This window comes from Sinocyclocheilus grahami, unplaced genomic scaffold (genome assembly GCF_001515645.1).
Source record: "Sinocyclocheilus grahami isolate Dianchi unplaced genomic scaffold, SAMN03320097.WGS_v1.1 scaffold1222.1, whole genome shotgun sequence".
NCBI classification, from domain to species: Eukaryota; Metazoa; Chordata; class Actinopteri; order Cypriniformes; family Cyprinidae; genus Sinocyclocheilus; species Sinocyclocheilus grahami.
The window spans coordinates 43,241-66,323 of NW_015506401.1; the positions used below are offsets into that span (position 1 = coordinate 43,241).

Sequence of the window (23,083 nt, forward strand, 5' to 3'; positions counted from 1 at the left end):
ACACACACACACACACACACACACACAGAAATTGTGCACAAGAACTGTCATGATGTATGCTTGCAAGTGTCATCTAGATATATTCTTACAATGTACATAATATATTAGTTTTTTTCTACTGCGAGTTTAATCATGAAAATAATGTCACAATGCAAAAATTGTTTCTAAAAATATGCTTAATTTTCTTTTCTTTTTAAAATGTATATACACTACCATTAAATTTTTTTTTAGATCTGTAAGATTTTTTAATGTTTCCAAAAGAAGTAAATAATGTAGTATAATGTTTCCAAAATGCAGCAAAAACAATAATATTCTGAAATATTTTTAAAAGTTTTTCTCTATGTGAATGTGTTAAACTGTAATGTATTTCTGTGATGCGCAGCTGTATTTTCAGCATCATTCCTCCAGTCTTCAGTGTCACATGATCTTCAGAAATCACTATAATATGCTGATCTGCTGCTCAAGAAACATATATAGCACAAAATGATATATTGTGTTTGTGTTACAGTATCCATCCACCCATCTCTGTGTTTGTGTTCAGACTGACCTGCATCAGCGCTTCTGCTCCTCTCTGCAGGTTCTCGCTGGCGACAGGTGTGTAAAAGGCTTTTCTCTTCTGCTTGTTCAGCCACTGCTGGATCTGCTGAACAGCAGCGCTCATGTCCTGCAGATTCTTATCACGCGCACCCTAAAAACACACACGCCGTCTGACAAATCTGACCTTCATCTGCTTAATAAAACATGATTTAATCACACAATCAAGATCGACATAGTCCCGCAGGAAGCCCTGGTGTGTGGAGATGTGTTTGTTTGTTTGCTTGCATGAGAACATCTGCTCACCACAAACACCTCACAGGTCAGACACAGCCCATAATTCTTAGTGAATGAATGTGCCAGGTCCAGCAGCGCCGGTCTGGTTCTGGGCGATCCTGTCATCACGAGACACTTGGGTCTGCAGCAGAACATTCAGGAGAAACTCTGAGAATCTAATCTGCATTAAACACCCGCTTATCTGCTTTGACCTGAACGCACCTGAAGTTCTTGATGTGTTCGTCCACAGTAGATAAAATCAGAGCGTTGTTCACAGCGTTTATGAACGTCACGGCTTGAGTGGACGAACCCCAGTTCACATCTGAGAGAAGCAGGAGACACTTCTGTTATATCATGCTTGTGTTTATGTCTTTATATCATATGTCTCTCTGCTTTATCTGTTGCAGGAGCGACTGCATGCATCTGCGCTCTTACCTGGCTTCTTCACGGTAACGTAAATATAGAGGAAGAACTCGATGCCGTAGCTGAGTAATGCAGCCCACCAGTTAATCACAAACATCACGGCACAGCAGAGCACGGCTCCGAACAGAGACAGCCACATGTTATAGTACTTATACGCCGGCCTCCAACCTGCACACACACCAGAGCTTTAACACACAGTTATCTGAGTACAGTGGCATTAAAGGGTGTGTTTGTGAGTCTGTTCCTGACCTCACGAGATGCCTACATAGACAGCATTTAAAAACACAACAAATATGCAGTATCTTTAGCCAGTTATATAAGGAAATTAACTGCAACAAGCCAGTGATGGTGAATAAAGACAAGTGTTCAGTGTACAACTATTTCATTCAACACCTAAATGTAAAAAAAAAAAATATATATATATATATATGTCTGTGTGTTCTAAAAATGCAGAAAGTCTCCTGTGAGGGATAGGTTTAGGGGTAGGGTTGGTGTAGGGCAATAGAATATACGGTCTGTACAGTATAACAACCATTACACCTATGGAGAGTCCCCATAAACCATAAAAACAGACCTGTGTGAGAGAGAGTGTGTGTGTGTGTCTAAAAGTCTAGACGGGACCTGGGGATTTGGCGTATGACGCGTGGAAGCAGGAAAAGTTGATGAGGGCGTATGAGGCCAGGAAGAAGTTGGAGATGATGGGAGCGATGGTGTTGAGCTGAGCTGAGACACAAACAACCGCTGTTACATGATCACATCTGTCTCATGAAATCAGTCAATCACTGTTATATTTACCGATGAGGATGAATGCTACAGCGATGAAGAAGGTCAGGATGTATCCTCTGATTGGCTCGTTGTTTTTCCCGTGACCTTTGGCGAAGAACTTGAGCGCCTTGTAGATGTTGTCCTTGCATAGAGCCTGTGGACGGATTCACTTTTAAGAGCTTCTTTACAATGTACTGCCGTCTTTTATTGCATTTTAAGACTGTCCTATAAACGTATAAAGCTGATTAGATATTTATTGGGTTTAAATGGTGTGTGTGTGAACTCTGACCTGGAAGACTTTGGGCGCGCTCACTAGAGACGCAAGAGCTGAGGAGAGCGTGGCCGAGAACGTTCCCGCCGTGATGAGAGGTCCGAACCCAGATACTAGAGTCATTACCTGCACACAAACACACGAGAGAATCGTTTCAAACTCAATTATTTCCATGAGTTTCAGCCACGCACTGGATTTCAGGTCACGTATGTTCAAGACTCCCACCTGGAAGTTGTTCATGAGGCCGTAGTTGCATTTGGTTGTTTGGCAGATTGAGAAGTCGTAGCCCAGATCACAGGCCGAAGAGAAGTTGCAGCTCAAACCCGGTTGGATAGTGTCGTTGCGATTCCCTGTTGCGTCTCGAACGACCGTCACAGCTGCAGAGAATCAGCACAGTCTTTCTGTTAGACATCCAGACTGAGACTAGAGTAATTTCAAGTGTGCGTTCAGGACTCACAAACAACCAGCGCGATGCCCAAATACGTAACTCCTGTGATAAAGATGGCCAACAGCGTTCCTTTGGGAAGAGCTGCCTGAGGGTCCTGAAAAACCAGAGGCGTTCAGTGTTGTGGGTAACGCACTACAAGTAACGCGAGTTATGTAATCAGATTACTTTTTCAAGTAACTAGTGAAGTAACGCATTACTTTTTCATTTACAAGAGAGTTACTTTTTCAAATAAGTAACGCAAGTTACTTTTTTTTCAAATGTATTGATTGACAGCTCTGGTGTTGCCATGGTGAGAGAAATCAGATGTTACTGTAGTTCTAAAATAGATATGAATATGCATTAATTCATCTCACTCACAAAAACACAGAGTCAGTATTCCTCAAAATGAACTCAGACTATGACGCAAACCTGCAATAATTAAATGCTAAAAACACAAATATGCTTTATGTATTTAATCCCATTCTATTTGCTTCTGACCTTCGATGATCCAGTTCAAGCGTACTAATAAGCACAAATTACTCTAGACACACATCTGTGTCTTTGTTTATTGCTGAAGTGTGTTGAAATGTCTTCTTCTGCATTCTACTGTACTTTCCCTTCAGCCTGAGGCGCATTCATTTCACTTTTGGTGTGAAAGGCTTTTATATTTGCCAAAAATATAACTTTTTTATTTTAAAAACAAACAAGCAAGCCCTGTCCAGATTTAACAAGTAACGCGAAAGTAACGTAACGCATTACTTGCCATAAAAAGTAACTAAGTAACGTAATTAGTTACTTTTTTATGGAGTAACGCAATATTGTGATGCATTACTTTTAAAAGTAACTTTCCCCAGCACTGTGCGTTCGTGTGTGAAAAAGATGTTGAACCGGCGTCTGATCGCACAGTTATTTCAGATTAGAAATGTGCCAGACACTCGCTCTTACTCTCAGATCTCCAGAGATATTGGCTCCAGCCAGAATCCCGGTGGCTGCCGGGAAGAAGATGGCAAAAACAGAGAAGAACGTTTCTCCATCCCGGAACTCCGGAAGAAAGTTTTCCTTCGCGATGGATTCTGTTTTAGACAGAGATTAGATGTGTTTGACATGGCAGGATTTCATTTTCAGGACTTACTACTGACACTGACTTCATGAATATCTGCCAGTGTTCACGTCATCAGTGTTACATTCACATTCAGTCATTTAGCAGACGTTTCAGTCTTTTATCCAAAGTGACTTACAAATAAGGACAATGGAAGCAATCAGAATCAACAAGAGAGCAATGATATGCAAGTGCTATAACAAGCCTCAGTTAGCTTAACGCAGTACATGTAGCAAGGTTGTTGTTTTTAAAATAATATAATAAATAAAAAGAAAACTAGAATAGAAACAGAATAGAGCAAGCTAGTGTTAGAGACCTTTTTTTGCTTTTGTTAATTGTATAATAAATAAAAAGAAAACAAATAGATAGAATACAAAAAGATTAGAGAAGCTAGTGTTTTTTTAATATATAAAAATAGTATATTTTTAAATATATATATATTTTTTATAATATTTTAATAGGCTATATAGAATTAAATTTTTTAATTCTACCTAAATTTAGAGTTTTTAAAATTATTATTATTTTTTTTTTAAATCAAGCATTCACAGTTTTCATAGTATTTTTTTTCTAAAATGCTTAATGTATTTTCTTTACGCATTTAATGCGTTTTGGCCGTTCGGTTACACAACAATGGCATTTCGGAGGCCTGAAAATGCAAACTTGGGTTGCAAAAAATGGGTTTCAGAGTGCAAGTTTTTAAAAACAATACCATTATTGTCTCTGTGTAAACTACAAAACCGTGAATTTGTGAAAACGTTTCCGCTTGTGGCACAAACATACCCCAAAACTTTGTCCTGCACTTCCTCTTCAACCCTGTTCTTGTTCTCACGATCAAAATAGTGATTTAATCACTCTTATATTGAATTGAGTGGCATGAGCGTTTATACTATAAGTCTCGTCAAGCTCCAAAACGTTGGGTTTGGATTAGGGTTAGTCACAATAAATAACTTTTAAGGGACCATTTGTGTTTAAAAAAAGCAGGTAGTGACATGAAAGAAAATGTAAAGCCTTGGTGGAATTCTTTTAACTTAATCGCTATGTTTTTAGAACACTGCGTCATGCATTGTTCTGTGTAAACGACCCCTAAGGCTTTAAGCACACATTTAGGATTGCATGTAGAATTTCGAGAATCGATATATGGGGGGACATTCATGGTGCTGATGCTTTAGGCCTCAGATGGGGAAGTATGATTATTTATACCTAAAATGTCAGGCACAGATGGCATCGTTTCTCGCCTGTCTCACCTTGATAGTTAAAGAAGCCTTTGGAAAGCTTGTCCTGTGTGGAGGGAATCACTGTTCCCACAAATACATTGGCAATGGCCAGCAGCAGGATCACCAACAGAGCTACCTGAGCCTATAGAGAGAGAGAAGGTTCTCAATCTGCTATCATGCCGAAAACTCAATCCCAGCATGCTCCTGTTCTTACCTTGGCCTCCCACTCCATTCCCGCCACAGTGATGCCCATCAGCAGAACCACTGTTATACAGCCGATGATCCTGATGTCATTCACTGGATCCACTATCAGAGCGTTGCTTTCCTGAACAGAGCAGATAGGCGTATTTAGAAGCAGCTGGATTTCCAGGCTGGTTTTATCATTTTTCTGGATCTATACCTTGAGAAGCTCCACCACAGTTTCGGCAAACCCCACGACATACATGGCTACGGCCACGGCATTGGCGAACGCAAAGATCAGGCCGATGGAGCCGCCGAATTCAGGTCCCAAACTGCGGGAAATCAGGTAATACGCTCCACCTAGAGCACAAACACACTCCGTGAGCTCAGATGAAGACCTGATCTAGTTGCTATACTCATGTAAAGTGTGCTTTACCTCCTCGTACCACACCGTTGGTACATATAGCTGACATGGACAGACAGGTGACGCTGGTGACCACAATGCTCAACAACACAACCACTATCCCCAAACCTGAAACACACCGATGCTTTGACAGGTAACATGAACATATGAGCCTGAATACATCAGATGAGCCATTTCAATAAATAACCACTTAAGTTTCAATCTGTTGTGTTTCACAGAAGAAAGGAACGACATGATGGTGAGTGAATTTTTGGCCGAGTTTTTCATTTTTATTTGAGTATTTAAACCAACTCACACTTATAGTCTCACACGCACTCAACACCCAGCATGCTTCAGTTCAGTGAGTGTGTTTGTTCAGCACTATAATGAGATCGTTGAGGAATAAAAGCGCTCAGCGCCTGCAGTTTCTCACACCTCATAAAATACGTAACGGCAGTGAGCTTCTGATGGCCTGTAATGTGTTTCGCTTGCAGCTCGAGGTGTCTGACTGAAACTGCACTTTCTTAGAAACTCAAACGTCTGAGGCTCCATTAGTTACGCGCCATTAACACCAGCAGTGACCTTCAGCGCCGCTGACCGAACACAGAGAGACTAACACCTTCTCAGATGTTTCTCCTGAGAACCAGACCCTAGGAATCGCACATCATGCGGGTCTCAAAAAGTCCTCATTCGCCCTTCCACAGATTTAAGCTCTTCAATCAGAGCAGAAAGCCTCGTTTTTTAAAGTCATGGCATTAAATGTTGCATGCACTGCAAAAAAGAATGTCTTGTTTTCCAATGCAAATATATAAACATCTTTAAATTGAGATGCAAATTAACATGTGACCAGGAGCACAAAACCAGTCATAAGGGTCCATTTTTTAAAATTGAGATTTATGCATCAGCTGAAAGCTGAATAAATGAGCTTTCCATTGATGTATGGTTTGTTAGGATCGGACAATATTTGAAAATCTGGAATCTGAGGGTGCAAAAAAATCTAAATATTGAGAAAATCATCTTTAAAGTTGTCCAAATGAAGTTCTTAGCAATGCATATTACTAATCAAACATTAAGTTTTGATATATTTACAGTAGGACATTTACAAAATATCTTCAAGGAACATGATCTTTACTTAATATCCTAATGATTTTTGGCATAAAAGAGAAATGTATAATTGTGACCCATACAATGTATTGTTGGCTATTGCTACAAATATCCCCCAGCGACTTAACACTGCTTTTGTGCTGCAGGGACACATATGAAGTCTTGTTTTCTGAGAAATTTAACCAAATGAAGTGATTTTATGCTTAAAACAAGAACAAACATATAATATGTTGAATTAAGTTGATCTGCCATTGGCAGATATTTGTCCTTTATCATAATTACACTTAATTATCAATAGATTTCCCAGAAAACAAGACTTAATTTGTAATTGATTTAAAAATTTTTAGACATTTGCATTGGAAAACGAGACTAAAATACTGAGGAACAACATCACTTTAATTTATTCCTTTAATTGGTTTTAGAAAATTCTTAAATTTACTCAGATGTGTCAAGATACCAAAGTCTGCCATCAGAAGTACAAACCCCAACGTTTCTCAGCACACTGACCAATCAACGTTTGTAACGTTTGCCTGTGAAAAACTCTTAAAGTTCGGGCGTTCTGGGTGTCTTCTTTACGTCTAGTCCCTTGAGTCTCTTCACGTTTCTGATTTTAGCTTCAGACACTTTCTGTGTGTCAACAACTGACTCATTTCTGTCTATTTCTAGTTCAGAAACGTTCATGCTTCAAACAGAACTCTATGGAGTCTCCAGATGTCTGAAAGAGCCTCTCTGAGTATAAATCTTCCTCTCTCTTTAAAAAAATAAAGGTTCTTATTAGCATGAAGAACCTTCAACATCCATGGAACCTTAAAAGGTTCTTTAAAGTGGAAAAAGATTCTTCTAATTATATAAAAAAAAGGTTATTTTAAGCACCGATCACTGAAATGTTGGGTTTTCTTTTAGGACCTTTATTTTGTGGGTTTGTCTGCGCTGAGCTGGGATCAGATTGTGTGTGCGCACGTATGCAGGAATGTAGTTTTCTGTGCTGAATGTAAATGAGCACCTGCTGTGTGTTCAGGGAAGGTTTATGAAGGTCACAGGATGAACATCTCACCTATTCCCGCTTGTCCGAACACCCACGACAGCCGTATGAACAGCATGACACCCCAGATATTCAGCATGCATCTCACCTGCAAACACACACACGGTCAAGCTGCAGCAGAGCGCATATTAAGCGTGCTAGAAAAGTGCTGATGCCACATAACTCACCAGAACTCCTTTGATCCATCCAAATTTCACTATGCCTCCGGCTTCCTTGTCTTCCAGCGGGATGATGGACTCCACATCGCCCAGCGTCGAGGTATCCGCTCCTTCTCTGTCCTCCACCGTACTGGGAATATCAAGGCCTCCATTCTGATGATAAACAGAGAAGTTCACTATTTTACTCAGTCTTTCAAAATTATAGATGCAGCTTTTATGTCTGCATTCCTGCGTATGACATGCGGTGGAAAACTAAATTATATATTGTGGCCACAAATTAAGAACTTATACTCGACTAATACATTCCCTCATTTTATTTAATCATGGCCACAATTTACTAATTTGTTCCGTCTTTTTAATAAGTCATGACCACGTTGTACTAACTCAATTTACTGTGAGGGAACAAATGAGTAAATCATGGCCACGAATGAAATAAAATCAGGAAATTAATTAGTAAATAGTGAATATATATAATTTATATATATAAATAACAATATTATAAATATTTCCCCTGCATGTCAATATTTCCCAAACATGTAAGGTTTGTACTTTTATGAATTTATTGCTCACCATTTAAAAAGGTGATTAAAATAGTGAAAAACAAAAAATGGTGGTTAAAATATACATTTTCTCTTATGCAAATATGTACATTTTGATGTTGCTAAAAAGTCAGTGGACGGGTTACGCGGCAACTACCCAGATGTGACATTTATTAATGATCTCATATGCATAAATGCATACTATTTCTGTAGTTCAGAATGAGTTCTGTGACTCAAAAGACTTGGATGCTCAGAGAAGATCATCTAAAGAGTGACTTGGCTCATTACTTTCTTGAACAAATGTTGAAAAGGACTGTGTGCATGCGTGCTTTCTGAATCAGCGCAAACTTTTCAGCCCTTGTTTGCATTAACTACCCTGTTTAAGGCCAGCGGATCAATGCATTAGCCGCAGAAGCTCGTTACTCATGCTTCTCTCTCAGGCTTTCTCATTGATCTTTGTCTGCGTCGGGTCACCATTACGACACCCACTTCTGCAATTAACCTAAAATTAGCTCAACAGACTGCCTGTGGTCTAAACACTGAGTCATGAATCGTGTGTTTGATTTGTGTTATTAAAATATGAGGTATGTTGTGGTGCATGGGAAGAACGGATCATCAGTGAGGCTTTTGCTTTCTTGATTATTGTTCTTTTCAGGTGTGACTCACCTTCTGGAAAACTTCGTGCAGCTCCTGTAGGGAAGGTCTGACGGCTCTGTGTCCGCTGATGCTCGCCGCATTACGATAAAAGTCAACGTTTGGCACCCGGTCCAGGGTGTTGTGCCCAAAAGCACTGACCACAGACGCCCGCACGCCTCGCCGTTCCCCGTTAGTGAACCCGTTTCCGCAGAAAGACGTCTCCTCGTACTGTGGAGGGTCGTCTTTAGATCTCTCGAACCCGGGGTTCTCCATCAGAAGGCTTCAGTGGGTTTGGGAGTGAACTGAGTCAAAGAGTACAATAGATTGAGCTCTTCTGAGCTTCCAGACCAGGTCTCTTTCTTTGGGTCTCAGATGCTTGAGAATCAGACCACTTGTGTTTAGCTGATGTGTTTATGTGTCACTTTATATAGCCGTTGAACAGGTGGAAGCTCATTGGTCCTGATGGGGGTAAATATGTTCTCGCTCCATCAAAGGTGCCGCCAATGAAGTGCTTAAAAATTAACAGCATAAAGACCCTGAGAGGTTATGGATACTGGAGATGCTTTGAGTTTTGCCTGGTTTTATGAGTTGTGATTGTTTGTCAATGCTTGTGTTTAATTGTAACTTGCAGTATCTAAAGAGTGAGTGTTCAGATGGAGGAGATTTCAATTTATTATAACAGCAGATCATACAAACAGAGCCCCGTCATTTGTATAGTATTTGGGTGTGTGATCGACAGGGAATCCACAAACCAAGCAAGTCCAAAGTCCTTTTATAACATCAAATTAACATGAAACATAACAAGATTCTTGTAAAGATTTCATCGCTTGCTCTTTATGACGCAGAGGTGTATGAGGTGTGATGCCTGGTCATGTGAAGTGTTTCTCTGTTGATGGGGTTAATGTAAAGCCAGCAATAATGGGAACTTGCTCTGGGCGCTTCTGACACATTACTAAAATACTTCCTTATTGCTCTTAAGTTGTATAATGTTTTCACACACCGGTGAAAACCGCAGCCGTCCGGCCGACCTTGGAAGGGTTTTGCTCCAGTGCGATTAATAGGAAAGGTCACCGAAATGAGCGTTAGGTGATGTTGTTCTCTGTCTCTCCTCCAACTGCTTTCAATTGAAAGTATAACTAAAACTGGTAGCTAAATGTCACTAGATGACATCATAATGGCAAATTCATTGATCTGTATAAAGATGAATGCTGATTAGTGCGCAAGATGAGAACTTAGATACGGGTTGTCCAAGAAGTTGCTATATTTGTCCCTAAAGTTTTGAAAAAAGTCTCAAAAGGGGCAGGGAAGTCACTAAATCTAGCTACAAAGTAGCTAAATTGGCAACACTGCTCTCCTCTGGTTGGCTGGAGGGCGTGGCCGTGTGACCTCTTGACCTTGAGCCGAGCTGCATTTTAGAGACACTGGATGTGATTTCAGACCGATTATGTGATCTAAATCAGGGTTGACTCCCTCACAGTCGACATCAATCGAGTGTTTTGCTTTTCTGCCCTTCACGAATCCCCCAGCGCGCATCCGGTAAAAAGACACAATGTTATCCCTAAACCCTAAAGGATCATGCTGAGGCGCAGCGCTCCGTGTGTGTGTGTGTGAGTGTGTGGGAGTGTGTGTGTGTGTGGGAGTGAGTGTGTGTGGGAGTGGGAGTGTGTGTGTGTGTGTGTGTGTATGTGACAACTTTCTGGAAGCAGTCACCCATCAATATGATTATAAACAGCCATTGCTATGGTTACAGACACAACCAGCGGTCAGTTACTATGGACACAGACACCAGCGTAAAGCGGTCAGACCATTTCATTCAGGCTGAGAGTAGTGATGCGGATGCGTCTCGCACTGATTTTGACTAAATCCAGCAGCATGTGTAGTCCGGTTTACCCTGATGACGTCAGCGCTGCTGTTTTCTGAGATGTGCCGTTTGCTTTCTGAGAAAGAGCCACAAAATACTGATTGACGTTTGCTTTACAGACTATATAAAAGAGCATTTACAACCATTTTACTTGCATATTAAAATGCATTTCTGAGTGCAGTAGGAAACAATGGTGAGGGTGTGAATGCATATCTGAATGCCAGATTGCAGTGTTTGCAAAAGTGGATTTTAGGGGGTTTACAGCCCTTCTGAAACACTTTTGAGGAGTATCTCCACATATCCCAGAGGTAATGCATTGTTCATCTATTTTTCAGCTGATAATACTGCTGTAACCTTGATTTTAAATGCTAATCAGCTTAAAATGACTGTGTGTGAGCTACACAGTAATGCATCACTGCACAACACTGAATGCATTCATAATGTGCACTGATTAATCATTTACAGTAAGACGTGCAACATGAATGTAGAAAGTAAATAGAATTAATTTTGATGTTTTAGGAAAGAAACGGCAGCATAAGGAAGAGGTCCAGAACTGTTTTATTCCTGCAGATGAACACAGACCATCGCGGCGAGGGACATCCCCTCCTCAGCATGAGAGAAACACAAAGTGGTCACAGTGGTCTTCATCATCTTCATCATCACATGAACCCACCACACACATTGAATGCCAGATTGCAGTGGATTTTGCAGTGTTTGCAAAAGTGGATTTTAGGGGGTTTACAGCCCTTCTGAAACACTTTTGAGGAGTATCTCCACATATCCCAGAGGTAATGCATTGTTCATCTATTTTTCAGCTGATAATACTGCTGTAACCTTGATTTTAAATGCTAATCAGCTTAAAATGACTGTGTGTGAGCTACACAGTAATGCATCACTGCACAACACTGAATGCATTCATAATGTGCACTGATTAATCATTTACAGTAAGACGTGCAACATGAATGTAGAAAGTAAATAGAATTAATTTTGATGTTTTAGGAAAGAAACGGCAGCACAAGGAAGAGGTCCAGAACTGTTTTATTCCTGCAGATGAACACAGACCATTGCAGCGAGGGACATCCCCTCCTCAGCATGAGAGAAACACAAAGTGGTCACAGTGGTCTTCATCATCTTCATCATCACATGAACCCACCACACACACACCCACACACACGGATGCACACAAACACAGATCGTCCTGTGAGAGATACGCTACCGTCGCTAAACGAAGGCACGGAAATCCAGTAAGGCAGATTCACAGCACTAGAACACTGGAGATGAGCTACGCTTTCATTGGTGCATCACTGCATCCAGCTCGCATCTTTCCGCTGTTGTCATGGTGACACACCTTTCCCCTGTCACTCAAACAAACACGGAGGTGGCAGGATGTGTCACAATTTCAGACATGTCCTGCAGAGTCTCTGTGTGCAGATGTTTTCATAGGCAGTAAGTGAAGAGAAACGATTTGCTAGAAAAACAGACGGGTCTACAGAGACGTTTGCACTGCTGTAAGACTTCACAGCTTCATAGTTCTCAGAAACAGCAGGTTATTTTAGTGCGATTGGCCTCGGAGACCCAGATGACGGTAAACAGGAGAGAAACGTACTCTATGCAAGTGTGCGAATGCTTGGCGAATGCATATGTACTTCATTACTAAACGGGGTGGAAGCTAGACGGACAGCATGAATGAAAGGGGCAGATTGCCCTGTTTACATCCTAGCGTTGTCTTGCACGTGTGCCATCTTGGTTCTTTTAATTCAAGTCTTTCTCTACTCTTCCCTGAGATGCCCAGTGGCTAAATGGTGTGACGTTGCATTCCAAAAATCGACTCTGTCCGAGTATGATGTCGTAACAGCAGGCCATGCGTCTCGGTGTGTCATTTTAATGAATTCTCACATCCTCCGGGGACACGTTCTTGTGATCCATCGCTGCTATTTTGTGTGTGGTTGCAAAAGGGGCGGACAATTTCTGGAAACTTTCCAAGTTTCCGAAAAATCCCTGAAAGTTTCCAATATTTCTGGAAAGTTTCTGAAATTTTCCAACCCTTTGCATGCATCAAGCATGCATCTTTGGCTGTTGCATCACCAAACATTGTATATTTATAGGAAGGTGTCAAGTCAAAACATTTTGCATCCTGTGTGCATGCCCCCATATGGTGCAAAGGCTTTATATGATTCATGGGGCTCTAGAATGAAGCCATGGACTGGGGGTCTGGCGTCTTTGGGAACGTGGTCTCAGGTAAGAGCGTTTTCAAACGTCCCTTTTTCCAGGCCCTCCAGTCCGTCGCCCCAGCTGGAGGATGGCATGCTACTGTAGGGGTCCAGCAGGATCCGGAAACACCTGACGATCAACAGCCCGAGAAACACCAGCAACATCCCCACGAACGCAAACGCCGTCTTCTGCTCCAGACTCAGAGAATAGGCCATGAAGTCACTCCCGCTCATGGCTGTCAGGCTGTGGTTATAGTGAACGCTACACATGTTCCCAGGCGAGCCCCGTCATCCTGCATGCGTCGGTAGGTTGGCGATCAGCACGGATCGAGATGGACGCCTGTGAAGGTAGGAGATGCTCAGAATTAATTTACAGAATAAATCAGACAACAAGCGCTTCATTAAATGATTAGCATGCACAAGAGAATATTGGGACAGGCATGTACACTCTGTGGAGCATGCAAACTTGCCTTTAATCAGTGATGTGCATGAAAATATGGCCAGTGTTATGCAACACACAGGATAAGTGCCAAAGCAGGCTTCCAGGCGAATGAATGCATGTGAATCACAGAGGGACTCTTCTGATGTTTTGTTTGCATTTCTAAGGGTAACATAATGATGACTATTACTGAAAAGTTCTAATAGACAGCTTAGTCATTAATGCAAAAGCACTTAAGCAAACAGATGGGATGAAAGGCATGAAGCCTTGCCTGTGCATGCAGCCCTCGACTCTCTCGTGCTCTATTACAAACCAACAGCATCGCAGGTGGTAAGATTTCTCAGCAGTAGAACGATAAAGCAAGGAAAACAAGTCCCTCAGAACGCAGTGCAGCAAACATGTGTACTCGAGAGTCAGAGATCACAGCACATAGGCGACACCTTTAATCGGAGCGTGCGCTTGAGTCAGCGCGTGCAGCAGACGACACCAGGACCTGTTGCGTTCCAGCTGCGACTCGAGCGGGGGATGCTCACAGTCGCGTGCTATTCGCATGCAGCAGGAGAGTGTCTGAGAGAGCCAGGGAGAGCTGGATGAGCAGCGACATGCATCTCACCTTCATTCTGTCAGAGCTGTTGTAGGCGGCGGCTGCTGCAGAAGAGCGGGTCGAGCCCTGCACACAGCAGCAGGGGCTCCACAGGCTCGGCTTGACTGCTGCTGAAAAAAAGAGTCAGAAAGCTGCGACTGGAATACTCTTGCATCCCTCCTGCATGCTCTCTCTCTCTCTCTCTCTCTCGCCACTTGTTCATCTCAGCTGGTTTGACTCTAAAATGCAGATTTAGTGTTATTTTAGCTGGGCTGGTGCATGTAACTCAATCAGACCTTGTGCTTGTATTAAAGCATCATTGCTTTGACTGCGGCTCAGCGTGCTTTAAAGGCACAGCAGCACTTTAAACCCAACATGCCGCCAATTCAGCATCACAAAACAAGATGAGCACGCGAGTGCAGCGCGAGAGTGGTTACCAGGGCAACGCTAGGTGGTTGCTAGGGTGGTGTGCAGTGGGTAGTTACTGTGTAACATGTCATCTGGATTGCAATTAAGCATATTAAGCTAATAATCAGATTACAGTTACGTTTTTATACACTACATAATATTTACATAATGGCAGTACAATTTGTTTTGGCCTAATTCTCTGTCTGTCTCTTAAATGTTTCTAAAATGCTACTGCTTTTATACATCTGTATTATTTTTTTTATATATGGTACACTTTATTGACATCATAATTTTAATCTAAATTTGTAGTTTATTGCACAGTGTTATCATAATTACCCACCGACTTTTAAAATAATATGTTTCTGTGTCAATATTCCTATTCATCATTACCATAATGCAAAAAACTTCCTTCATTACATTTCTATAGCCGAATATTGTCCAGATAAGTATAATCATATTTCAGCGAAACCTCGCTCGTTATGAAATCAATCACGCCACTGAAGTCTCGCGTGATCTCGCGATAGCTGCGTGAGAGGAGACGCAGTGATGGCGGACGCGGAGCCGACGCTGGACCTGACTGACACCAAACACGAAGAATCAGGCGATTCTGCCGCTGACGAAGCAGAAGCGGAGCCCCAGCAGACGCAGGAGGACACCAACGGCGTTAAAACGTAACTGAGCGCTCTTTAAAACTCAAATCTCGCACGTGTTGCTAGCGAGGCCTGTGCGCGAGCGCAGCGCTTTCACAGAGCAAAAGAAACGCGGTTATTTTTCCTCATATCAGTTTGTGTTCATGATGCAGGTGTCTGAAGACATTTCCTCTAACGTTAGTTAGCGCGTATTTTCCTGTCGTTTATTTGTTTGTTTGTTTTGTGGCGCTGCGCTCCAATCAGAGCGGTAACCCGTAGCAACCGCCATTGATCAACAGAGCCCGCCCACTTTAGCAGCGGCCGGAAGTATTATTTAGTTTTCGTTAAAGATCGATAAACCATGAACAAAACCATCCAGACGAATCACAGCTTTACTGACTTTGCTTCGAAGCAAAAAAAAAAAGTATTTAAAAATGGGACAAAGACACATTCGCAGTGCTTCATATGAGTGGGCGGAGCTAGAGCTCGGTTTGAGGTTTTGATTGGTGGAGAGGTCTCTGCTGAATCATGGGTAATGTAGTTTCTCAACTGCAATTCTGTTCTTAAGCATGATTATTTAAAAATGAGTTGAAATAACAGGTTCAACAACTATCGATTAATCATCTCGAAGCTCACAGTAGGTCTGTTTTTAACGGTTATTATTATTATTATTATTTTAAAAAAATCCCATGAAGAAAATTAATGGGTTTTCATTATTATTGCCGGAACCTGACTGTTGAAATTCATATATATATAAATTCATTTTATAATATATTATTTTATATATATATATATATAAATTAATTGTATAATATTATATATTGTTTAGAATTAGAGAACAAATTTCTTGAAAAAAAGTTTCTCTAAATTTGATGTTTTGATAAATTTTCGAGTGTTATTATCATCACGACACTTATTTTTAGGAAGAAGGATGTATATAGTTGAATTGTACTGTTTGTATGGATTCTATGTGTTTTTCTCACAGTGTTCTCTCTCTTGTGTGTGTGTGTCTGTCTGTGTGTGTGTGTGTGTGTGTCTGTCTGAGTGTGTGTGTGTGTCTGTGTCTGTGTCTGTGTGTGTGTCTGTGTGTGTGTCTGTCTGTCTGTGTCTGTGTGTGTGTCTGTGTGTGTGTCTGTCTGTCTGTGTCTGTGTGTGTGTCTGTGTGTGTGTCTGTCTGTCTGTGTCTGTGTGTGTGTCTGTGTGTGTGTCTGTCTGTCTGTGTCTGTGTGTGTGTCTGTGTGTGTGTCTGTCTGTCTGTGTCTGTGTGTGTGTCTGTGTGTGTGTCTGTCTGTCTGTGTCTGTGTGTGTGTCTGTGTGTGTGTCTGTCTGTCTGTGTCTGTGTGTGTGTCTGTGTGTGTGTCTGTCTGTCTGTGTCTGTGTGTGTGTCTGTGTGTGTGTCTGTCTGTCTGTGTCTGTGTGTGTGTCTGTGTGTGTGTCTGTCTGTCTGTGTCTGTGTGTGTGTCTGTGTGTGTGTCTGTCTGTCTGTGTCTGTGTGTGTGTCTGTGTGTGTGTCTGTCTGTCTGTGTCTGTGTGTGTGTCTGTGTGTGTGTCTGTCTGTCTGTGTCTGTGTGTGTGTCTGTGTGTGTGTCTGTCTGTCTGTGTCTGTGTGTGTGTCTGTGTGTGTGTCTGTCTGTCTGTGTCTGTGTGTGTGTCTGTGTGTGTGTCTGTCTGTCTGTGTCTGTGTGTGTGTCTGTGTGTGTGTCTGTCTGTCTGTGTCTGTGTGTGTGTCTGTGTGTGTGTCTGTCTGTCTGTGTCTGTGTGTGTGTCTGTGTGTGTGTCTGTCTGTCTGTGTCTGTGTGTGTGTCTGTGTGTGTGTCTGTCTGTCTGTGTCTGTGTGTGTGTCTGTGTGTGTGTCTGTCTGTCTGTGTCTGTGTGTGTGTCTGTGTGTGTGTCTGTCTGTCTGTGTCTGTGTGTGTGTCTGTGTGTGTGTCTGTCTGTCTGTGTGTGTGTCTGTCTGTGCGTGTGTGTGTGTCTGTGTGCGTGTGTGTGTGCGTGTCTGTGTGTGTCTGTGTGTGTGTGCGTGTGTCTGCGTGTGCGTGTGTGTGTGCGTGTGTGTGTGTGTGTCTGTGTGTGTCTGTGTGTGTGTGCGTGTGTCTGCGTGTGCGTGTGTGTGTGCGTGTGTGTGTGTGTGTCTGTGTGTGTCTGTGTGTGTGTGCGTGTGTCTGCGTGTGCGTGTGTGTGTGCGTGTGTGTGTGTGTGTCTGTGTGTGTCTGTGTGTGTGTGCGTGTGTCTGCGTGTGCGTGTGTGTGTGCGTGTGTGTGTGTGTGTGTGTGTGTTTGCAGCGACGCCGAGGACAAAGAGCCCAAAGAGAAGAGCCGAAAGTCGCACCGCTACCATCCCTACAAAGAGCGCCGCAGCAGCTCGGCGGACAAGAAGGCCTCCCACAGGAACCGCGTTTTCATTAGCAATATCCCTTATGATATGAAGTGGCAGGCCATTAAAGATCTAATGCGTGAGAAAGGTAACCCACGCTGCGTCCCGTCCCTCTCTCAGCTTTATCTCGTATCCATCTCGATCTAGACGAGCGTGCAGCATGAATGTCAGACAGGGGAGTTGAATCTGTTCTGGTGTGAATCTATACTGTGTGTATATATATATATATATATGGTGGTATAAGCTGTAGTCATCATGATTCACTGTAGTGTTGAAGGATTGTACAGGTGGGTGGCCTAGTGATTTTTCTACCTGTGTGTGTACAGTATCTGTAGCATAGAGGAATGAATGTAGTGCTAGGTGTCAGTCGAGGTGCTTTTCGAGGAGCGGGTCTCAGGTGTGTGTGTGTGTGTGTGTGTGTTTCACTGGGCTTTTCTAGCGTTGCACCCAAGGAGACAGACCACTAGTGATTTAAATGCCTTGTTCTCTGTGGTATTTTCCCTTTGTATGTCTCATGTAGTTGGTGAGGTTACATACGTGGAACTCTTTAAGGATGGAGAAGGAAAGTCAAGGGTAAGTGTTGGTGACTCTGTGAGGTTTGCAAGGCCTCCGCAGCATCTCTCTCATGCGCTCAGGGCCGGTAGAGCTGATATACTGTCGTAGCTTTGACCTCGGGACGGTGTGTTGATGTGGAGCGCTACAGAAAAAGCCTATTAAGACGATTATTCGGATGTCTTTTAAATCGGTGGTGACCCGTTTGGCTGGGGTCCATCTGTCTCTCTCACATCTGATGATTGCTTAGGTGTTTTTGATTTGGATTTAACAGACCTACGAGAGTCATATCTCTGTCAGGTGTCTTTCCTTAAACCCCTTCATCTGTTCCCTTCTCTCTCTCTCTCTCTGTCCCGTAACAACATGTTCCAGTTTCATTTGCCCCCGAGTTCATTTGCTCTCATCACTGAAATGCTCCAAACAGCTCGTTAAAGTAGAGTCGTGAGCATGTGCTGTAATTGATCTCTCTGAGGCACTAATGATCAATCAGTCAGCTGTTTCTCTTTGAGCTGATGTGTTGCTGATGATGACAGACCTACGAGTGTCATATCTCTGTCAGGTGTCTTTCCTTAAACCCCTTCATCTGTTCCCTTCTCTCTCTCTCTCTCTCGCTCTCTCTCTCTCTCTGTCCCGTAACAACATGTTCCAGTTTCATTTGCCCCCGAGTTCATTTGCTCTCATCACTGAAATGCTCCAAACAGCTCGTTAAAGTAGAGTCGTGAGCATGTGCTGTAATTGATCTCTCTGAGGCACTAATGATCAATCAGTCAGCTGTTTCTCTTTGAGCTGATGTGTTGCTGATGATGTTCTCTCTTGTCGTTCTCTCTCTCTCCTCCTCCTCCTCGTTCTTCGTGGACTCGCTTCTGAAGGGCTGCGGGTAAGAAACGTTTATATAGAAAAAAGCACGTTTGAATTAATGCATTCATTTGCCAGACACTTGCATCGACGATTCAAGTCGAAATTATTTGTTTTCCCAAACATTTAAAAAAGCAATCGGCTGCAAAATAAAGGGGCTTAATTGCTTTATAAGCAGTCTTATTAATTATTATTATAAAAATTTTTTTTCAAGCATTCAACTTAAAAGTATTATTCATTTAGTGCTCTTTCAGTGCTTGGGAAAACATATGATGGTCATAAAATTATATTTAAATAAAGTAAATATGAATAATTTAATGCATTGGATTGTTGATTGTCACAAATGTATTCAAGTAGAAATTTGTGTTATTTATATTTTCCCAAACATTTAAAAAGGTAATCAAATGTGAAATAAATGTACATTGTTTTATTACTAGCAAGAAATAATTTAATATAAATATAATAATTATTATAATTTTTTTCAGAGCATTTAAAAACGTAAGCAGCTATTTTAAATGTTTATTTAAATAAATATGAATAAGTTAAAACAATGCAACGTTGCCCGCAAGTATTTCTTCAAGTATATTGATATTTTTCCAAGCATTGAAAAAAAGCAATTAGCAATTTTAAATATTTATTTATATTAAATATATTTTATTTAAAATAAATATGAATAAATGTTGCTGCAAGTAATGGGTATTGTTATTTCTATTTTTCCAAACATTTAAAAAGTAATTATCTGTGAAATAAAGGTAGTGGAATTGTTTTATAAGCAGTAGGAAATTATTCAGATTTTTCAAGAATTAAAAAAGTAATCGGCTTAATTAAATTTAAATAAAGTAATATTTTAAACCCTAAGTAAATATAAATTAATTAAAACAATGAAATGTTTTTCTTTGGGTATCTGACAGCAGCATCAAGTGATTATTATTAATATTGTTTATATTTTTCCAAGCGTTAAACAAGTAATCAACTAAATTAAAGCCGCTTGAATAGTTTTCTATTAGAAGCAGTACAGATTTAATTGATATAACTGCGGCTCTTCTCTTTCAGCGTGGTTGAGTTCAAAGATGAAGAGTTTGTGAAGAAAGCCATCGAGGTCATGAGCAAACATGATCTGAACGGACGGCCGCTGAACATTAAGGAGGTAAGTGCGTCATTCTGTCGGGCGTGTGTTTGTGCAGACGGTTCCTGACGCGTGTGTGTTTCAGGATCCGGACGGTGAGCATGCGCGGCGCGTCCTGCAGAGATCGGGCCGGATGTACGGAGCGGGCCGAGGGCAAGACATCCCTCCCTCCATCGCCAACAACCCAAACATCCCTCCGGAGATCCTCAGCGCGCTGCAGGCCGGGCGGCTCGGCACCACCGTGTTCGTCGCCAACGTGAGTAGTGGTCGACCGATATATCGGCCGATATCTGCCATGCATCGGCCGTTAAGTTTTCCTGTTTGGCTGATGCGTTCGAGGTGGGACTTTTATTTTGACAGCGCGACTGATATTTGGACATCATTTGAACAACTTTAAAGATGATTTTCTCAATATTTAGATTTTTTTGCACCCTCAGATTCCAGATTTTCAAATATTGTCCGATCCTAACAAACCATACATCAATGGAGAGCTCATTTATTCAGCTTTCAGCTGATGCATACTTCTCAATTTCACAAAATTGACCCTTATGACTGGTTTTGTGCTCCAGGGTCACATATGTTGTTTTGGTCTCTGTTGGCTGCAGCTGGACTTTAAGGTGGGCTGGAAGAAGCTGAAGGAGGTGTTCAGTATGGCGGGGACGGCGAGGAGGGCCGACGTTAAAGAAGACCAAGACGGGAAGAGCCGAGGCATGGGGACCGTCACCTTCGAGCAGCCGCTGGAGGCCGTACAAGCCATCTGTATCCTCTGCGCTCTGAAACCAGTGCATGAGGAAGGTTATCTGATCTAAAGAGTTTTAATGAATGCATTAAATTATTTACAGTTGTTTTTGAGACTAAAGTTTTCTGAAATGTTAAGTGTAAATGTGAGAATGCAAATGAGGCATTATTTAATTAACTGTGCACTCATTTCCAGAACATTAATTACTGCTTTTATAAAACGGTTATTGCATATACGTAGTAAGCTTTCACAAAATAAAACAGAGCAAATAAAGTGTAATGATATTAATCTAACAGTATTCTTCCACCAAACAATGTAGCTCCTCAGAAACAGTTGTGGTTGCTACAAATTGCCGTGCAACACACAAACCTAAACAAAGGTGTGTGTTACTTTGTAGAGTCATTTACAACAGCTTCGAACACGGCTCAGCCAATCAGAGTCAAGCACCGGAACGCTCTGTTTTATAAAGTGCAATAAAACAAACACTTAAATGTGTATTTTAGATGTTTTCTTTCCACTAGTCTGAAAGCGGCTGCGTTATGGAAGCAAAATAGCACAAAGCAGCAAGTGCCTCACCTTAAAAAAGAACGATTTTATCCAATTTGTGTGCTGTGGATTTGCAGTATAGACTAGTTGTGAGTTTGTGGTTGTAAATGGGTCACTTGTTAGTGTGTACTGCAGTTAGGGTGCTTTATGTCTTCCTTCACTCACGCTCACAGCCATGTTCAACGGTCAGATGCTGTTTGACAGACAGATGCACGTGAAAATGGTGAGCCGCGTTCGTTCTCGTGCATCTTTGTGTGTGTTTCTGAAGCTCAGATTCATGCATCTGTTCATCTGTTTACTGTAGGATGATAAATCGCTCCCTCCAGATGACTTCAGGCCTGCAGAGAAAGCGCCACAGTTACCCAGTAAGAGCCTTGTGCGCTTGTTTTGGGCTTTGATATAGATGTGTGTAATTCTCTGTGTGAGTGTGTGTTTATGGTGTGTGCTGCAGGAGGTCTGGGAGGCATCGGGATGGGTTTGGGTCCCGGCGGTCAGCCAATAAATGCCAACCGTCTCAGTGGAGGGGCCGTCGGCTCCATGGGACCCGGAGGTGTGTTCATGTTTGCATAATTATTCATGCAAATTTTACACTGCATGCTTTAAAAATAAAGCATGCCGTGTAAAATTTGCATGAATAAAGCATTATTTATGATTCATCAACTCAAGTGAATCAAACTGACTGTAGCAGTTAAGAAGTGGTGATTATTAAAGTGATTTTTAATGATGATTAAATAAAAAGGTTAAAATCATGATGCTCACGATGTTTGCTCATGTGCATTTATCACCAGTAAGATCACTGAATCTTGAGTGTATCGAACTCTTGCTGGGATTGATGAGCAAACTTTTCTTCTGCTCTCTTCATTTTTAAGGCCAGATATGGCTCATTTCCAGAGATATTGGCATCTCGGTGTGAGTCCAGGAGTAAATGAATAAATTGTTCACATTTTCAGTGGTCAAAAACCAAATGTTCGGTCACTGCATTTAGCTGGATGTTTTTTTTCTTTTAGAGAGAAATGTTTGAAGAACAAACAGTGCTGAAACTAAAAATATATTTTATTTCCTTCTATCAATTGCATAATCAAAACAATTGCATAAAACACCTGTCTGAGTGATAAAATTGCTCTTTTTCCAAAGTTTGCGCAACTATAATTCAAGAAGTATTAAAGGTATCTCAGTGTAATTGTAGATTCTAGTGGTCAACAAAAGTTTTTTTGATATGTTCATTTTTAAGGCCAGATATGGCTCATTTCCAGAGATATGAGGACATCGGTGTAGCTTCATGGGTAAATTTTCAATGGTCTAAAACCAAATGCTAAACCAACATTTTTAGCCAGGTAGCTCTGGTTGAGTTGAGACAGAATGACTCTATAGTGCAGGAAAATAACAGAATCAATGATGTAAATGTAATCAGATATGAGACCGTCAGATTGTGCTGTAAAGCAGCTCTACTGAAGACGATAATGCTCGTGTTTGTGTACAGATGTGTATCGCTCTGGAATGGCAGGAATGGACAGAGACTTCAGCAGAAGTGACATGGGAATGAATCGCCCCTTTGGAGACTCGTTTGGAGGTCTGGGTGTGTTCTCTCTCTCTGTGTGTGTGTGTGTGTGTGTGTGTGTGTGTGTGCGCGCGCGCGCGCGTGTGTGTGTGTGTGCGCGTGTGTGTGTGTGTGTGTGTGCATGTGTGCATGT

General features: G+C 41.7%; 2 protein-coding genes across 2 annotated transcripts in view; one reads left to right on the forward strand and one right to left on the reverse strand.

The window, feature by feature from the left end:
* The window catches only part of LOC107568157 (solute carrier family 12 member 1-like), a 14,633-nt gene extending 5,289 nt beyond the window's left edge, over window positions 1–9,344 (reverse strand). Inside the window, exons 1-17 of the mRNA XM_016254069.1 lie at window positions 9,102–9,344; window positions 7,906–8,049; window positions 7,751–7,826; window positions 5,626–5,721; window positions 5,410–5,549; window positions 5,224–5,334; window positions 5,040–5,151; window positions 3,642–3,769; window positions 2,727–2,811; window positions 2,495–2,646; window positions 2,288–2,395; window positions 2,029–2,152; window positions 1,855–1,956; window positions 1,246–1,401; window positions 1,033–1,132; window positions 841–952; window positions 548–688 (exon numbers count right to left, since the gene is read on the reverse strand). Of these exons, the coding sequence (XP_016109555.1) occupies window positions 548–688; window positions 841–952; window positions 1,033–1,132; window positions 1,246–1,401; window positions 1,855–1,956; window positions 2,029–2,152; window positions 2,288–2,395; window positions 2,495–2,646; window positions 2,727–2,811; window positions 3,642–3,769; window positions 5,040–5,151; window positions 5,224–5,334; window positions 5,410–5,549; window positions 5,626–5,721; window positions 7,751–7,826; window positions 7,906–8,049; window positions 9,102–9,344 (2,130 nt within the window). The remainder of the gene's footprint in view (window positions 1–547; window positions 689–840; window positions 953–1,032; window positions 1,133–1,245; window positions 1,402–1,854; window positions 1,957–2,028; window positions 2,153–2,287; window positions 2,396–2,494; window positions 2,647–2,726; window positions 2,812–3,641; window positions 3,770–5,039; window positions 5,152–5,223; window positions 5,335–5,409; window positions 5,550–5,625; window positions 5,722–7,750; window positions 7,827–7,905; window positions 8,050–9,101) is intronic.
* Window positions 9,345–15,069: 5,725 nt separating this feature from the next.
* The window catches only part of LOC107568149 (myelin expression factor 2-like), an 11,021-nt gene continuing 3,007 nt past the window's right edge, over window positions 15,070–23,083 (forward strand). Inside the window, exons 1-12 of the mRNA XM_016254012.1 lie at window positions 15,070–15,243; window positions 17,484–17,662; window positions 18,095–18,147; window positions 18,996–19,003; window positions 20,035–20,128; window positions 20,193–20,363; window positions 20,713–20,866; window positions 21,566–21,615; window positions 21,697–21,757; window positions 21,844–21,952; window positions 22,624–22,675; window positions 22,854–22,968. Coding sequence (XP_016109498.1) covers window positions 15,119–15,243; window positions 17,484–17,662; window positions 18,095–18,147; window positions 18,996–19,003; window positions 20,035–20,128; window positions 20,193–20,363; window positions 20,713–20,866; window positions 21,566–21,615; window positions 21,697–21,757; window positions 21,844–21,952; window positions 22,624–22,675; window positions 22,854–22,968 — 1,171 coding nt within the window. The 5' untranslated portion in view covers window positions 15,070–15,118. The remainder of the gene's footprint in view (window positions 15,244–17,483; window positions 17,663–18,094; window positions 18,148–18,995; window positions 19,004–20,034; window positions 20,129–20,192; window positions 20,364–20,712; window positions 20,867–21,565; window positions 21,616–21,696; window positions 21,758–21,843; window positions 21,953–22,623; window positions 22,676–22,853; window positions 22,969–23,083) is intronic.